Here is a 19,743-nt window from a genome sequence, read left to right as displayed (position 1 = left end):
GGAACTACCTTACAAATTTGCTAACAATGCTAAACATCATCCTGGAAATACTTTAAAAACATGCTAACAATGCTAAACATCATCCTGGAACTACTTTACAAACATGCTAACAGATGCTAACAATGCTAAACATCCTAGAACTACTTTTTATCTATATCAAAGCAGGATAGATGTAAGATGAGTCGCACAGTTTTCGTCTCATCTTTTTACATAGTTTTGTGCTCAGATTGTTAAAAGGTTTCCAGGCTATTTGCAGCCCCTGGTCTCTTCCTGACCCCCTCCAACCCTGCTCCGTCTCGTTCGGTCCTTCTACGCGAAGGACCCGGCTTATTTATTCTGCAGCTCTGGAAATTGCTGTGGTTTCCTGCATCATGTTGGTTTTGCTCTTCGATGAACACAAACAGCATCAGTGATCAGATGGTCTTTTATTATGACATGGACAGAAAGTGTGTTCCTGTGAACAGGAAGACAAATAAACCCCAAACCAAAGAAACAGGTCATAAATACAACAGTGAGGAGGTACAATATGATACAGGTGATTTAAATAGATTCCCTTTGCAACCTGATTATAAATTATATGTTGGCCCATAAAGGAGGAGACGGACAGCGCGGAAGGAAGGACAGTCAGACAGCGGGAATGTGAAGACATCCTCGTAGAAAGGCTAAATACAGAGCGGGATTGTGTAGAAAAGCTTTCTGTGTTGGCCACGTCACAGGAAGCGGGTCAGGAGGTCTGGGAATGGGAGCGCACGGCGCCATGACGACGAGCGCCAGCTGCCGTTGGACTGTCCGTCTGAGCACGCTCCTCCGGGTTAAAGTATGCAGCAGTGCTTCTTCTTCTTCTTTCCGCTCGGCCCGTCCTGCCTCGTCTCGGACATCTTCTTCTTGCGCACCTCCCTCATCAGGTCGAAGAACACCTGGAGGACAGAAGACAGACGTGAGACGGGGTTGTGTCTGAGCCATCAACGTCAGCGCTGCTGTGGCTGCACCTTGTCCACGTTTCCTCTCGTCTTGGCCGACGTCTCCACATACTGGATGCCCCACTCCCTGGCTTTGGCTGCCGCGTCGTCTCCAGAAACCTGCCGCCGGTCCTCCAGGTCTGACTTGTTCCCCACCAGGAGGAGAGGTATGCCGTCCTCCTCTTTCACCCTCAGGATCTGCTCCCTGACACCAACCAGATGCTGAGTTAGGGAGCCGTGTTGTCCAGCCAGGACAGCTTCAGACGAGACACTGCAGGCAGGGACTTTCCATCACCCGCTCGGTTTGATTGTCCTCGCCAAATAAAATAAACACTTTTACAGAAGTGTGTGCAGGTTTCAGAACGGTCAGACCTGCATGTTTAGAGCACGACATTCCCGGTGGGGTGGGGGGTGGTGTCGTTTCATCACCACGTATGCAGCTACCTGATCACGGGGTGTCTGATTGTTAAGTTTGTCGTGTGAACACCACGTTATTGATCAATATGTGGTTCATTAGTCCCAATCCCCTGAATTGTCGGGTGTTGTCATGGTAACATGTTTACGTGTGTGCGATTTTCTTCTTTATACGGTATTTGCTAATGATCACAAATTGGCCACTTTGAGGGTGTTGGAGAGTTTTACACTTAACATCACAGCCAGTTGCCTGACTGGAAGACAGCGAGTTAAAACATGAATCATGACCATCTGGGAACTTTTTTTAAGCCTGAATGTTAAAGGTGGAGTATGTAAGATTTTCAATATTTTCTAAATAAATTAACTAATAACATAACTACAATCATAATTAGAAAGTTCTTTAAACATGTAGGTTCCAGTCTGTCCATATTTGGTGCGTTATTAAATTTAAGTTTAATTAATGACAAATGACAAAAAGCACTTTTTTTTACTGGTAGGCAAACATTTAAGAAGGGTCTTTGTCATTAATTAAACTTGTAATTTAATAACGCATCAAATATGGACAGACTGGAACCTACATGTTTAAAAAAACTATTATGATTGTAGTATTTTTTTTAGTTAATTTATTTTCAAAATATTGAAAATCTTACATACTCCACCTTTAAAGTTCTGCATGTTAGAAGATGCTGCAGGACACCTGTTTAATGCCGCTGTCTGCACACCAGTCGCTGACTCCACTGGGAATCTACAAAATGGCGGAGGTTGTCTGCTTCCTTTCTGGAGGGAATGCCTGCACTCCTCCTAAACATCCAGCAGAAACAGATCTGCTTCTAGTGACCATCCTGGCTCACAAATGTTCTGCCTCAGTCTCTGAATTGGTCGGAAATGACGTCTTTAAATATTTACCAGTAAAACGGAAGTTTCTACAAAGCAGTTTTACGTCTCGTTCACAGACTCCTTCATTAATCTAACAAACATGGAGCTTTTTCAGCTTGTTGGAAACTTTCTGACAAGAATGGAACAGTAATGAATCTGTAATGAATCAGATAACAAATCAGAAAAGAATCAGATAATGAATGAGAAAATGATCAGTAATGAATCAACTAATGAATCAGATAATCAGGAATGAATCGGATAATGAATCAGCTAATAAATCAGTAATGAATTAACCAATGAATCAGATAATGGAACAGTAAAGAATTAACTAATGAATCATATAATGAATCAGTAATGAATTAACTAATGAATTAGATAATGAATCAGTAATGAATCAACGAATGAATCAGTAATGAATCACATAATGAATTGATAATGAATCAGTAATGAATTAACTAGTGAATAAAAATAAATCAGTAATGAATTACTTAGTGAATAAGATAGTAAATCAGTAATAAATTAACTAATGAATCAGATAATTAATAAGTAAGGAATCAGATAATGAATCAGTAATGAATCAGATAATGAATCAGTACTGAATAAGATAATGAATCAGTAATGAATTAACTGACTCAGTAATGAATCAGGAATGAATTAACTAATGAATCAGATAATAAATCAGTAATGAATCAGTAATTAGACAGATAATGAATCAGATAATGAATCTAATAATAAATCAGTAATAAATTAACTAATGAATCAGTAATGAATCAGATAATGAATCAGTAATGTATCAAATAATGAATCAGATGATGAATCAGTACTGAATCAGATAATGAATCAGATAATAAATCAGTAATGAATTAACGAATGAGTCAGATAATGAATAAGTAATGACTTAACCAATGAATCAAATAATGAATCAGTACTGAATCAGATAATGGATAAGTACTGAATCAGATAATGAAACAGTAATGAATTAACTAATGAATCAGATAATGAATCAAGAATGAATTAACTAATGAATCAGATAATGAATCAGTAATGAATCAGATAATGAATCTGATAATGAATCAGTCAGAATTAACTAATGAATCAGAAAATGAATCTACTGAATACCATAATGAATCAGTACTGAATCAGATAATGAATCAGATAATGAATCAAGATTGAATTAACTAATGAATCAGATAATGAATCAGTAATGAATCAGATAATGAAACAGAACTGAATCAGATAATGAATCTGATAATCAGATAATGAATCAGTACTGAATAAGATAATGTATCAGTAATGAATTAACTAATGACTCAGTAGTGATTTAACTAATTAATCAGATAAATCAGCAATGAATTAACTAATGAATCAGATAATGAATCAAGAATGAATTAACTAATGAATTAGATAATGAATCAATAATGAATCAGATAATAAATCAGATAATGAATCAATAATTAACTAATGAATCAGAAATGAACTAACTAATGAATCAGATAATAAATCAGGAATGAATCAGTAATTAGTCAGATAATGAATCAGATAATAAATCAATAAAAAATTCACTAATGAATCAGATAATGAATCAGTAATGAATCAAATAATGAATCAGTGCTGAATGAGAATGAATCAGTAATGAATCAGATAATGAATCAAATGATGAATCAGTACTGAATCAGATCATGAATCAGATAATAAATCAGTAATGAATTAACTAATGAGTCAGATATTGAATCAGTAATGATTTAACTAATGAATCAAATAATGAATCAGATAATGAATCAGTACTGAATCAGATAATGAATCAGTACTGAATCAGATAATGAATAAATACTAAATCAGATAATGAATCAGGAATGAATTTACTAATGAATCAGATAATGAATCAGGAATGAATTTACTAATGAATCAGATAATAAATCAGGAATGAATCAGAAATGAATTAACTAATGAATCAGATAATGAATCAGTAATGAATCAGATACTGAATTAACTAATGAATCAGATAATAAATCAGTAATGAATTAACTAATGAATCAGTAATGCATTAACTAATGAATCAGATACTGAATAAACTCATGAATCAGATATTGAATAAACTAATGAATCAGATAATAAATCAGTGATGAATCAGATAATGAATCAGTAATGAATTAACTAATGAATCAGATAATGAATCAGGAATGAATTTACTAATGAATCAGATAATGAATCAGTACTGAATCAGACAGTGAATCTGACAATGAATCAGTAACGATTAACGAATGAATCAGATAATGAATCAGTAACGAATTAACTAAAGAATCAGATATTGAATTAACTAATAAATCAGATAATAAATCAGTGCTGAATCAGATAATGAATCAGTAATGAATCAGATAATGAATCAGATACGGAATTAACTAATGAATCAGATAATAAATCAGTAATGAATTACCTAATGAATCAGTAATGAATTAACTAATGAATCAGATAATGATTCAGAAATGAATTAACTAATGAATCAGTAATGAATCAGATACTGAATTAACTAATGAATCAGTAATGCATTAACTAATGAATCAGATACTGAATAAACTAATGAATCAGATACTGAATAAACTAATGAATCAGATAATAAATCCGTGCTGAATCAGATAATGAATCAGTAATGAAATAACTAATGAATCAGATAATGAATTAACTAATAAATCAGTAATGCATTAACTAATGAATCAGTAATGCATTAACTAATGAATCAGTAATGAATTAACTAATGAATCAGATACTGAATAAACTAATGAATCAGATAATAAATCAGTGCTGAATCAAATAATGAATCAGTAATGAATTAACTAATGAATCAGATACTGAATAAACTAATGAATCAGATAAATCAGTGCTGAATCAGATAATGAATCAGTAATGAATTAACTAATGAATCAGATAATGAATCAGATACTGAATCAGATAATAAATCAGTCATGAATTAACTAATGAATCAGATAATAAATCAGTAATGAATTAACTAATGAATCAGATATTGACTCAGTAATAAATCCGATAATGAATCAAATACTGAATAAGCTAATGGATCAGATACTGAATAAGCTAATGAATCAGATAATAAATCAGTGCTGAATCAGATAATGAATCAGTAATGAATTAACTAATGAATCAGATAATGAATCAGTAATGAATCAGATAATAAATCAGTCATGAATTAACTAATGAATCAGATAATAAATCAGTAATGAATTAACTAATGAATCAGATATTGACTCAGTAATAAATCCGATAATGAATCAGATACTGAATAAGCTAATGGATCAGATACTGAATAAGCTAATGAATCAGATAATAAATCAGTGCTGAATCAGATAATAAATCAGTAATGAATCAGATACTGAATTAACTAATGAATCAGATAATAAATCAGTAATGAATTAACTAATGAATCAGTAATGCATTAACTAATGAATCAGTAATGGATTAACTAATGAATCAGATACTGAATAAACTAATGAATCAGATAATAAATCAGTGCTGAATCAGATAATAAATCAGTAATGAATCAGATACTGAATTAACTAATGAATCAGATAATAAATCAGTAATGAATTAACTAATGAATCAGTAATGCATTAACTAATGAATCAGTAATGAATTAACTAATGAATCAGATAATGAATCAGTAATGAATTAACTAATGAATCAGATACTGAATAAGCTAATGAATCAGATAATAAATCAGTGCTGAATCAGATAATAAATCAGTAATGAATTAACTAATGAATCAGATAATGAATCAGTAATGAATCAGATACTGAATTAACTAATGAATCAGATAATAAATCAGTAATGAATCAGATAATAAATCAGTGCTGAATCAGATAATGAATCAGTAATGAATTAACTAATGAATCAGATAATGAATCAGTAATGAATTAACTAATGAATCAGATAATAAATCAGTAATGAATTAACTAATGAATCAGATATTGACTCAGTAATGAATCAGTAATAAATCTGATAATGAATCAGTAATGAATTAACTAATGAATCAGATAATGAATCAGACCATGAATCAGAATGAATAAGTAATGAATTAACTAATGAATCAGATAATAAATCAGTAATGAATTAACTAATGAATCAGTAATGAATCAGATAATGAATCAGACCATGAATCAGAATGAATAAGTAATGAAATAACTAACCAATCAGATACTAAATCAGAAATGAATTAACTAATGAATCAGATATTGACTCAGTAATGAATCAGATAATGAATCTGATAATAAATCGTATGAAGTCATTTTGCACACATGGCTGTGAAGTGCTGCCCCTCCCAGCAGAACCAAAGTGGGCATACAGATCGGGTCTAGAAAGAATCCAGCTCAGAGAAGCTGATGAGGATGGCGGAGCATGGATTCTGGATCAGAAGTGGTCCAGATACAGCAGGAAAACCTAAAGCAGAGTAAGCTTCTGTACAATCCAGGACCAGCTCTGACCCAACCTGAACTCCGACGTGGCCGTGAAGGACTCTTGCTCTGTGATGGAGAAGACCAGGAGGAAGCCCTCGCCGCTGCGGAAGTAGTTGTCCCTGATGGCGGCGTAGTCCTCCTGCCCCGCCGTGTCCAGGATGTCAATCTGGACGTCCTCGCCGTCCAGCACCACCTTTTTCCTGTAGCTGTCGGCCTTGGTGGGCTCGTAGTCCTCCACAAACTGTGGAAAAAGGACAGGGTCATGTGACCGGGCGCAGACAGAGAGGATGATGGAAAATGGAGTCCTGACTGAAGGCTCACCTCGTCATACATGAACTGCAAGGTGAGAGCGGACTTCCCCACGCCGCCGCTGCCCACCATGATTACCTTATGGAGGACCAGAGAGCTCAGGTTCGTTCTCCGGCCAGAGGACATGACTCTGGTCTGTCAGGGTTTCACCCTCAAGTCCTACAGAGACCAGAGGACACCAGTAAGGACCAGAGGAGACCTGCAGACAAAAAGGAAGACCAGTAAGGACATAAAGAGACCAATAAGGCCCAAAGAGGGACGTGTGGTGGGCAGACTACTAGAGAACAGCACAGTCCAGAGAAGACAGATGGGGAAAGCTACAGACCAGTAGAGTCCATTAGAGACAGATGGGGACAACTATAGACCAGTAGAGGATAGAGGAGACAGATGGGGAAAACTATAGATCAGTAGAGGACAGAGGAGATAGTTGGGGACAACTATAGACCAGTAGAGGATAGCGGAGACAGTTGGGGAAAACTATAGACCGATAGAGGAGACAGTTGGGGACAACTATAAACCAGTAGAGGACAGAGGAGACAGTTGGGGACTACTATAGACCAGTAGAGGATAGAGGAGACAGATGGGGACTACTAAAGACCAGAAGAGGATAGAGGAGACAGTTGGGGACAACTATAGACCAGTAGAGGATAGAGGAGACAGTTGGGGACCACTATAAACCAGTAGAGGATAGAGGAGAAAATTGGGGACTATTAAAGACCAGTAGAGGACAGAGGAGACAGATGGGGACTACTATAGACCAGTAGAGGACAGAGGAGAAAGATGGAGACAACTATAAACCAGTAGAGGATACAGTTGGGGACTACTAAAGAACAGTAGAGGATAGAGGAGACAGATGGGGACAACTATAGACCAGTAGAGGACAGAGGAGACAGATGGGGACTACTATAGACCAGTAGAGGACAGAGGAGACAGTTGGGGACAACTATAGACCAGTAGAGGATAGAGGAGACAGATGGGGACAACTATAGACCAGTAGAGGACAGAGGAGACAGATGGGGACTACTATAGACCAGTAGAGGACAGAGGAGACAGTTGGGGAGTCGGGACAACTATAGACCAGTAGAGGATACAGTTGGGGACAACTATAAACCAGTAGAGGACAGAGGAGACAGATGGGGACTACTAGAGGCCAGTAGAGGACAGAGGAGACAGTTGGGGAGTCGGGACAACTAGATGGGGACAACTATAGACCAGTAGAGGATACAGTTGGGGACTACTAAAGAACAGTAGAGGACATAGGAGACAGTTGGGGACAACTATAGACCAGTAGAGGATACAGTTGGGGACTACTAAAGAACAGTAGAGGACAGAGGAGACAGTTGGGGACAACTATAGACCAGTAGAGGATAGAGGAGACAGATGGGGACAACTATGGACCAGTAGAGGATAGAAGAGACAGACGGGGACAACTATAGAACAGTAGACGATAGAGGAGACAATTGGGGACTATTAAAGACCAGTAGAGGACAGAGGAGACAGCTGAGGACAACTATAAACCAGTAGAGGATAGAGGAGACAGATGGGGACTACTAGAGGCCAGTACAGGACAGAGGAGACAGATGGGGACAACTATAAACTAGTAGAGGATACAGTTGGGTACTACTAAAGAACAGTAGAGGACAGAGGAGACAGTTGGGGACAACTATAAACCAGTAGAGGATAGAGGAGACAGATGGGGACTACTAGAGGCCAATAGAGGACAGAGGAGACAGATGGGGACAACTATAGACCAGTAGAGGATACAGTTGGGGACTACTAAAGACCAGTAGAGGACAGAGGAGACAGTTGGGGAAAACTCAAGACCAGTAGAGGACAGAGGAGACAGTTGAGGACAACTAAAGACCAGTAGAGGACAGAGGAGACAGTTGGGGACAACTATAGACCAGTAGAGGATAGAGGAGACGGTTGGGGACTACTATAAACCAGTAGAGGATAGAGGAGACAATTGGGGACTATTAAAGACCAGTAGAGGACAGAGGAGACAGTTGAGGACAACTATAAACCAGTAGAGGATAGAGGAGACAGATGGGGACTACTAGAGGCCAGTACAGGACAGAGGAGACAGATGGGGGAACTATAAACCAGTAGAGGATACAGTTGGGGACTACTATAGACCAGTAGAGGACAGAGGAGACAGTTGGGGACAACTATAAACCAGTAGAGGATAGAGGAGACAGATGGGGACTACTAGAGGCCAATAGAGGACAGAGGAGACAGATGGGGACAACTATGGACAGGTAGAGGATAGAGGAGACAGACGGGGACAACTATAGACCAGTAGACGATAGAGGAGACAGTTGGGGACTACTATAAACCAGTAGAGGATAGAGGAGACAATTGGGGACTATTAAAGACCAGTAGAGGACAGAGGAGACAGATGGGGACAACTAAAGACCAGTAGAGGACAGAGGAGACAGTTGGGGACAACTATAGACCAGTAGAGGATAGAGGAGACAGTTGGGGACTACTATAAACCAGTAGAGGATAGAGGAGACAATTGGGGACTATTAAAGACCAGTAGAGGAGAGAGGAGACAGATGGGGACTACTAGAGGCCAGTAGAGGACAGAGGAGTCTGATGGGGACCACTCGAGACCAGTAGAGTCGAGAGGATACCGATAGGGACTACTTAAGACAAGTAGAAGATAGAGGAGACAGATGGGGACAACTATAGACCAGTGGAGACGAGAGAAGACAGATGGGGACAACTAGAGACCAGTAGAGGACATAGGAGACAGTTGGGGACAACTATAGACCAGTAGAGGACAGAGGAGACAGATGGGGACTACTAGAGGCCAGTAGACGACAGAGGAGACAGATGGGGACTACTAGAGACCGGTAGAGTCGACAGGAGACAGATGGGGACTACTATAAACCACTAGAGGATAGAGGAGACGGTTGGGGACTACTAAAGACCAGTAGAGGACAGAGAGACAGTTGGGGACAACTATATACCAGTAGAGGATAAAGGAGACAGTTGGGGACAACTATGGACCAGTAGAGGATAGAGGAGACAGTTGGGGACTACTATAAACCAGTAGAGGATAGAGGAGACAATTGGGGACTATTAAAGACCAGTAGAGGACAGAGGAGACGGTTGGGTACCACTATAAACCAGTAGAGGATAGAGGAGACAATTGGGGACTATTAAAGACCAGTAGAGGATAGAGGAAACAGTTGGGGACAACTCAAGTCCAGTAGAGGACAGAGGAGACATATGGGGACTACTATAGACCAATAGAGGACAGAGGAGACAGATGGGGACAACTATAGACCAGTAGAGGACAGAGGAGACAGATGGGGACAACTATAGACCAGTAGAGGAGACAGTTGGGGACTACCATAGACCAGTAGAGGACAGAGGAGACAGTTGGGGACAACTATAGACCAGTAGAGGACAGAGGAGACAGATGGGGACAACTATAGACCAGTAGAGGAGACAGTTAGGGACTACTATAGACCAGTAGAGGACAGAGGAGACAGATGGGGACAACTATAAACCAGTAGAGGATACAGTTGGGGACTACTATAGACCAGTAGAGGACAGAGGAGACAGATGGGGACAACTATAGCCCAGTAGAGGATAGAGGAGACAGTTGGGGACAACTATAGACCAGTAGAGGATAGCGGAGACAGATGGGGACAACTATAGACCAGTGGAGTCGACAGGAGACAGATGGGGAACACTAGAGACCAGTAGAAGACATAGGAGACAGTTGGGGACTACTTAAGACCAGTAGAGTCGAGAGGAGACAGATGGGGACTACTAGAGACCAGTAGAGTCGAGAGGAGACAGATGGGGACTACTTAAGACCAGTAGAAGATAGAGGAGACAGATGGGGACAACTATAGACCAGTAGAAGACATAGGAGACAGTTGGGGACTACTTAAGACCAGTAGAGCTGAGAGGAGACAGATGGGGACTACTAGAGACCAGTAGAGTCGAGAGGAGACAGATGGGGACAACTATAGACCAGTAGAGGACAGAGGAGAGAGATGGGGACAACTATAGACCAATAGAGGAGACAGTTGGGGACAACTATAGACCAGTACAGTCGAGAGGAGACAGATGGGGAAAACGAGAGACCAGCAGACGACATAGGAGACAGATGGGGACAACTAGAAACCAGTAAAGGATAGAGGAGACAGTTGGGGAACTCTCAAGACCAGTAGAGGAAAGAGGAGACAGATGGGGACTACTAAAGACCAGTAGAGGACAGAGGAGACAGTTGGGGACAACTATAGACCAGTAGAGGATAGAGGAGACAGTTGGGGACTATTAAAGACCAGTAGAGGATAAAGAAGACAGTTGGGGACTATAAAAGACCAGTAGAGGAAAGAGGAGACAGTTGGGGACTACTATAGACCAGTAGAGGACAGAGGAGACAGTTGGGGACAACTATAGACCAGTAGAGGATAGAGGAGACTGTTGGGGACTATTATAAACCAGTAGAGGATAGAGGAGACAATTGGAGACTATTAAAGACCAGTAGAGGATAGAGGAGACAGTTGGGGACTACTAAAGACAAGTAGAGGACAGAGGAGACAGTTGGGGACAACTATAGACCAGTAGAGGATAGAGGAGACAGTTGGGGACCACTATAAACCAGTAGAGGATAGAGGAGACAATTGGGGACTATTAAAGACCAGTAGAGGACAGAGGAGACAGTTGGGGACAACTCAAGACCAGTAGAGGACATAGGAGACAGATGGGGACTACTATAGACCAGTAGAGGATAGAGGAGACAGATGGGGACAACTATAGACCAGTAGAGGATAGCGGCGACAGTTGGGGACAACTATAAACCAGTAGAGGATAGAGGAGACAGTTGGGGACTGCTAAAGACCAGTAGAGGACAGAGGAGACAGATGGGGACAACTATAGACCAGTAGAGGATATAGGAGACAGATGGGGACAACTAAAGACCAGTAGAGGAGAGAGGAGACACTTGGGGACAACTATAGACCAGTAGAGGATACAGTTGGGGACTACTAAGAGAACAGTAGAGGACAGAGGAGACAGATGGGGACAACTATAGACCAGTAGAGGATAGAGGAGACAGATGGGGACAACTAAAGACCAGTAGAGGAGAGAGGAGACACTTGGGGACAACTATAGACCAGTAGAGGATACAGTTGGGGACTACTAAAGAAAAGTAGAGGACAGAGGAGACAGTTGGGGACAACTATAGACCAGTAGAGGATAGCGGCGACAGTTGGGGACAACTATAAACCAGTAGAGGATAGAGGAGACAGTTGGGGACTGCTAAAGACCAGTAGAGGTCAGAGGAGACAGATGGGGACAACTATAGACCAGTAGAGGATAGAGGAGACAGATGGGGACAACTAAAGACCAGTAGAGGAGAGAGGAGACACTTGGGGACAACTATAGACCAGTAGAGGATACAGTTGGGGACTACTAAAGACCAGTAGAGGACAGAGGAGACAGTTGGGGACAACTCTAGACCAGTAGAGGATAGAGGAGAGAGTTGGGGACTACTATAAACCTGTAGAGGATAGAGGAGACAATTGGGGACTATTAAAGACCAGTAGAGGATAGAGGAGACAGTTGGGGACTACTAAAGACCAGTAGAGGACAGAGGAGACAGTTGGGGACAACTATAGACCAGTAGAGGATAGAGGAGACAATTGGGGACCAATATAAACCAGTAGAGGATAGAGGAGACAATTGGGGACTATTAAAGACCAGTAGAGGATAGAGGAAAAAATGGGGACTACTAAAGACCAGTAGAGGACAGAGGAGACAGTTGGGGACAACTATAGACCAGTAGAGGATAGAGGAGAAGGTTGGGGACCACTATAAACCAGTAGAGGATAGAGGAGACAGATGGGGACTACTTTAGACCAATAGAGGACAGAGGAGACAGATGGGGACAACTATAGACCAGTAGAGGACAGAGGAGACAGATGGGGACAACTATAGACCAGTAGAGGACAGAGGAGACAGATGGGGACAACTATAGACCAGTAGAGGAGACAGTTGGGGACTACTATAGACCAGTAGAGGAAAGAGGAGACAGATGGGGACAACTATAGACCAGTAGAGGATACAGTTGGGGACTACTAAAGAACAGTAGGGGACAGAGGAGACAGTTGGGGACTACTATAGACCAGTAGAGGATAGAGGAGACAGATGGGGACAACCATAGCCCAGTAGAGGATAGAGGAGACAGTTGGGGACAACTATAGACCAGTAAAGGATAGCGGAGACAGATGGGGACAACTATAGACCAGTGGAGTCGACAGGAGACAGATGGGGACAACTAGAGACCAGTAGAAGACATAGGAGACAGTTGGGGACTACTTAAGACCAGTAGAGTCGAGAGGAGACAGATGGGGACTACTAGAGACCAGTAGAGTCGAGAGGAGACAGATGGGGACTACTTAAGACCATTAGAAGATAGAGAAGACAGATGGGGACAACTAGAGACCAGTAGAAGACATAGGAGACAGTTGGGGACTACTTAAGACCAGTAGAGTTGAGAGGAGACAGATGGGGACTACTAGAGACCAGTAGAGGAGACAGTTGGGGACTACTATAGACCAGTAGAGGACAGAGGAGACAGTTGGGGACAACTATAGACCAGTAGAGGACAGAGGAGACAGATGGGGACAACTATAGACCAGTAGAGGAGACAGTTGGGGACTACTATAGACCAGTAGAGGACAGAGGAGACAGTTGGGGACAACTATAGACCAGTAGAGGAAAGAGGAGACAGATGGGGACAACTATAGACCAGTAGAGGATACAGTTGGGGACTACTAAAGAATAGTAGGGGACAGAGGAGACAGTTGGGGACTACTATAGACCAGTAGAGGATAGAGGAGACAGATGGGGACAACTATAGCCCAGTAGAGGATAGAGGAGACAGTTGGGGACAACTATAGACCAGTAGAGGATAGCGGAGACAGATGGGGACAACTATAAACCAGTGGAGTCGACAGGAGACAGATGGGGACAACTAGAGACCAGTAGAAGACATAGGAGACAGTTGGGGACTACTTAAGACCAGTAGAGTCGAGAGGAGACAGATGGGGACTACTAGAGACCAGTAGAGTAAAGAGGAGACAGATGGGGACTACTTAAGACCAGTAGAAGATAGAGGAGACAGATGGGGACAACTAGAGACCAGTAGAAGACATAGGAGACAGTTGGGGACTACTTAAGACCAGTAGAGTTGAGAGGAGACAGATGGGGACTACTAGAGACCAGTAGAGTCGAGAGGAGACAGATGGGGACTACTTAAGACCAGTAGAAGATAGAGGAGACAGTTGGGCACAACTATAGACCAGTACAGTCGAGAAGTGACAGATGGGGACAACGAGAGACCAGCAGACGACATAGGAGACAGATGGGGACTACTAGAAACCAGTAAAGGATAGAGGAGACAGATGGGGACAACTCAAGACCAGTAGAGGAAAGAGGAGACAGATGGGGACAACTATAGACCAGTAGAGGATAGAGGAGACAGTTGGGGACTATTAAAGACCAGTAGAGGATAAAGAACACAGTTGGGGACTATTAAAGACCAGTAGAGGACAGAGGAGACAGTTGGGGACTACTAAAGACCAGTAGAGGACAGAGGAGACAGTTGGGGACAACTATAGACCAGTAGAGGATAGAGGAGACTGTTGGGGACTATTATAAACCAGTAGAGGATAGAGGAGACAATTGGGGACTATTAAAGACCAGTAGAGGATAGAGGAGAAAGTTGGGGAATACTAAAGACCAGTAGAGGACAGAGGAGACAGTTGGGGACAACTATAGACCAGTAGAGGATAGAGGAGAAGGTTGGGGACCACTATAAACCAGTACAGGATAGAGGAGACAGATGGGGACTACTATAGACCAATAGAGGACAGAGGAGACAGATGGGGACAACTATAGACCAGTAGAGGATAGAGGAGACAGATGGGGACAACTATAGACCAGTAGAGGAGACAGTTGGGGACTACTATAGACCAGTAGAGGACAGAGGAGACAGTTGGGGACAACTATAGACCAGTAGAGTACAGAGGAGAGAGATGGGGACAACTATAGACCAGCAGAGGAGATAGTTGGGGACTACTATAGACCAGTAGAGGACAGAGGAGACAGATGGGGACAACTATAGCCCAGTAGAGGATAGAGGAGACAGTTGGGGACAACTATAGACCAGTAAAGGATAGCGGAGACAGATGGGGACAACTATAGACCAGTGGAGTCGACAGGAGACAGATGGGGACAACTGGAGACCAGTAGAAGACATAGGCGACAGTTGGGGACTACTTAAGACCAGTAGAGTCGAGAGGAGACAGATGGGGACTACTAGAGACCAGTAGAGTTGAGAGGAGACAGATGGGGACTACTTAAGACCATTAGAAGATAGAGAAGACAGATGGGGACAACTAGAGACCAGTAGAAGACATAGGAGACAGTTGGGGACTACTTAAGACCAGAAGAGTTGAGAGGAGACAGATGGGGACTACTAGAGACCAGTAGAGGAGACAGTTGGGGACTACTATAGACCAGTAGAGGACAGAGGAGACAGTTGGGGACAACTATAGACCAGTAGAGGACAGAAGAGACAGATGGGGAAAACTATAGACCAGTAGAGGAGACAGTTGGGGACTACTATAGACCAGTAGAGGACAGAGGAGACAGTTGGGGACAACTATAGACCAGTAGAGGACAGAGGAGACAGATGGGGACAACTATAGACCAGTAGAGGAGACAGTTGGGGACTACTATAGACCAGTAGAGGAAAGAGGAGACAGATGGGGACAACTATAGACCAGTAGAGGATACAGTTGGGGACGACTAAAGAACAGTAGGGGACAGAGGAGACAGTTGGGGACTACTATAGACCAGTAGAGGATAGAGGAGACAGATGGGGACAACTATGGACCAGTAGAGGATAGCGGAGACAGATGGGGACAACTATAGACCAGTGGAGTCGACAGGAGACAGATGGTGACAACTAGAGACAAGTCGAAGACATAGGAGACAGTTGGGGACTACTTAAGACCAGTAGAGTCGAGAGGAGACAGATGGGGACTACTAGAGACCAGTAGAGTTGAGAGGAGACAGATGGGGACTACTTAAGACCATTAGAAGATAGAGAAGACAGATGGGGACAAGTAGAGACCAGTAGAAGACATAGGAGACAGTTGGGGACTACTTAAGACCAGTAGAGTTGAGAGGAGACAGATGGGGACTACTAGAGACCAGTAGAGGAGACAGTTGGGGACTACTATAGACCAGTAGAGGACAGAGGAGACAGTTGGGGACAACTATAGACCAGTAGAGGACAGAAGAGACAGATGGGGAAAACTATAGACCAGTAGAGGAGACAGTTGGGGACTACTATAGACCAGTAGAGGACAGAGGAGACAGTTGGGGACAACTATAGACCAGTAGAGGACAGAGGAGACAGATGGGGACAACTATAGACCAGTAGAGGAGACAGTTGGGGACTACTATAGACCAGTAGAGGAAAGAGGAGACACTTGGGGACAACTAAAGACCAGTAGAGGATACAGTTGGGGACTACTAAAGAACAGTAGGGGACAGAGGAGACAGTTGGGGACTACTATAGACCAGTAGAGGATAGAGGAGACAGATGGGGACAACTATGGACCAGTAGAGGATAGCGGAGACAGATGGGGACAACTATAGACCAGTGGAGTCGACAGGAGACAGATGGGGACAACTAGAGACAAGTCGAAGACATAGGAGACAGTTGGGGACTACTTAAGACCAGTAGAGTCGAGAGGAGACAGATGGGGACTACTAGAGACCAGTAGAGTCGAGAGGAGACAGATGGGGACTACTTAAGACCAGTAGAAGATAGAGGAGACAGATGGGGACAACTATAGACCAGTAGAAGACATAGGAGACAGTTGGGGACTACTTAAGACCAGTAGAGTTGAGAGGAGACAGATGGGGACTACTAGAGACCAGTAGAGTCGAGAGGAGACAGATGGGGACTACTTAAGACCAGTAGAAGATAGAGGAGACAGTTGGGCACAACTATAGACCAGTACAGTAGAGAGGAGACAGATGGGGACAACGAGAGACCAGCAGACGACATAGGAGACAGATGGGGACTACTAGAAACCAGTAAAGGATAGAGGAGACAGTTGGGGACAACTCAAGACCAGTAGAGGAAAGAGGAGACAGATGGGGACAACTATAGACCAGTAGAGGATAGAGGAGACAGTTGGGGACTATTAAAGACCAGTAGAGGATAAAGAAGACAGTTGGGGACTATTAAAGACCAGTAGAGGACAGAGGAGACAGCTGGGGACTACTAAAGACCAGTAGAGGACAGAGGAGACAGTTGGGGACAACTATAGACCAGTAGAGGATAGAGGAGACTGTTGGGGACTATTATAAACCAGTAGAGGATAGAGGAGACAATTGGGGACTATTAAAGACCAGTAGAGGATAGAGGAGACAGTTGGGGACTACTAAAGACCAGTAGAGGACAGAGGAGACAGTTGGGGACAACTATAGACCAGTAGAGGATAGACGAGACAGTTGGGGACCACTATAAACCAGTAGAGGATAGATGAGACAATTGGGGACTATTAAAGACCAGTAGAGGATAGAGGAGAAAGTTGGGGAATACTAAAGACCAGTAGAGGACAGAGGAGACAGTTGGGGACAACTATAGACCAGTAGAGGATAGAGGAGAAGGTTGGGGACCACTATAAACCAGTACAGGATAGAGGAGACAGATGGGGACTACTATAGACCAATAGAGGACAGAGGAGAAAGATGGGGACAACTATAGACCAGTAGAGGATAGAGGAGACAGATGGGGACAACTATAGACCAGCAGATGAGACAGTTGGGGACTACTATAGACCAGTAGAGGACAGAGGAGACAGTTGGGGACAACTATAGACCAGTAGAGGACAGAGGAGACAGATGGGGACAACTATAGACCAGCAGAGGAGACAGTTGGGGACTACTATAGACCAGTAGAGGACAGAGGAGACAGATGGGGACAACTATAGACCAGTAGAGGATACAGTTGGGGACTACTAAAGAACAGTAGAGGACAGAGGAGACAGATGGGGACAACTATAGCCCAGTAGAGGATAGAGGAGACAGTTGGGGACAACTATAGACCAGTAGAGGATAGCGGAGACAGATGGGGACAACTATAGACCAGTGGAGTCGACAGGAGACAGATGGGGACAACTAGAGACCAGTAGAAGACATAGGAGACAGTTGGGGACTACTTAAGACCAGTAGAGTCGAGAGGAGACAGATGGGGACTACTAGAGACCAGTAGAGTCGAGAGGAGACAGATGGGGACTACTTAAGACCAGTAGAAGACATAGGAGACAGTTGGGGACTACTTAAGACCAGTAGAGTTGAGAGGAGACAGATGGGGACTACTAGAGACCAGTAGAGTCGAGAGGAGACAGTTGGGGACTACTTAAGACCAGTAGAAGATAGAGGAGACAGTTGGGCACAACTATAGACCAGTACAGTCGAGAGGAGACAGATGGGGACAACGAGAGACCAGCAGACGACATAGGAGACAGATGGGGACTACTAGAAACCAGTAAAGGATAGAGGAGACAGTCGGGGACAACTCAAGACCAGTAGAGGAAAGAGGAGACAGATGGGGACTACTAAAGACCAGTAGAGGACAGAGGAGACAGTTGGGGACTATTAAAGACCAGTAGAGGATAAAGAAGACAGTTGGGGACTATTAAAGACCAGTAGAGGACAGAGGAGACAGTTGGGGACTACTAAAGACCAGTAGAGGACAGAGGAGACAGTTGGGGACAACTATAGACCAGTAGAGGATAGAGGAGACAATTGGGGACTATTATAAACCAGTAGAGGATAGAGGAGACAATTGGGGACTATTAAAGACCAGTAGAGGATAGAGGAGACAGTTGGGGACTACTAAAGACCAGTAGAGGACAGAGGAGACAGTTGGGGACCACTATAGACCAGTAGAGGATAGAGGAGACAGTTGGGGACCACTATAAACCAGTAGAGGATAGAGGAGACAATTGGGGACTATTAAAGACCAGTAGAGGACCGAGGAGACAGTTGGGGACAACTCAAGACCAGTAGAGGACATAGGAGACAGATGGGGACTACTATAGACCAGTAGAGGACAGAGGAGACAGATGGGGACAACTATAGACCAATAGAGGACAGAGGAGACAGATGGGGACAACTATAGACCAATAGAGGAGACAGTTGGGGACTACTATAGACCAGTAGAGGATATAGGAGACAGATGGGGACTACTATAGACCAGTAGAGGACAGAGGACACAGATGGGGACAACTAGAGACCAGTAGAGGATACAGTTGGGGACTACTAAAGAACAGTAGAGGACAGAGGAGACAGTTGGGGACAACTATAGACCAGTAGAGGATAGAGGAGACAGATGGGGACAACTATAGATCAGTAGAGGACAGAAGAGACAGTTGGGGACAACTATAGACCAGTAGAGGATAGGGGCGACAGTTGGGGACAACTATAAACCAGTAGAGGATAGAGGAGACAGTTGGGGACCGCTAAAGACCAGTAGAGGACAGAGGAGACAGATGGGGACAACTATAGACCAGTAGAGGATAGAGGAGACAGATGGGGACAACTCAAGACCAGTAGAGGATAGAGGAGAGAGTTGGGGACTACTATAAACCAGTAGAGGATAGAGG

At 43.0% G+C, this 19,743-nt stretch overlaps 1 protein-coding gene across 4 annotated transcripts in view; it reads right to left on the bottom strand.

Annotated features, from left to right (window-relative positions):
- Nucleotides 1-412: 412 nt before the first annotated feature.
- Nucleotides 413-19,743, bottom strand: part of LOC306774048 (ras-related protein ralB-A-like) — a 29,643-nt gene continuing 10,312 nt past the window's right edge. For 3 of the 4 annotated variants that reach the window (XM_079264026.1, XM_079264028.1, XM_079264027.1), the window contains 4 exons: nucleotides 7,034-7,220; nucleotides 6,745-6,953; nucleotides 990-1,164; nucleotides 413-917 (listed from right to left, as the gene is read on the bottom strand). In XM_079264026.1, coding sequence (XP_079120152.1) covers nucleotides 813-917; nucleotides 990-1,164; nucleotides 6,745-6,953; nucleotides 7,034-7,147 — 603 coding nt within the window. In that variant the 5' untranslated portion in view covers nucleotides 7,148-7,220 and the 3' untranslated portion in view covers nucleotides 413-812. The remainder of the gene's footprint in view (nucleotides 918-989; nucleotides 1,165-6,744; nucleotides 6,954-7,033; nucleotides 7,221-19,743) is intronic. The other variant, XM_079264029.1, reaches the window with a different exon arrangement.

This window comes from Telmatherina bonti, assembly GCF_933228915.1.
Source record: "Telmatherina bonti genome assembly, chromosome: 24".
NCBI lineage: Eukaryota > Metazoa > Chordata > Actinopteri > Atheriniformes > Telmatherinidae > Telmatherina > Telmatherina bonti.
Note: the sequence above shows the minus strand (reverse complement) of the source record. Positions and strands in the feature narration are given on the sequence as shown.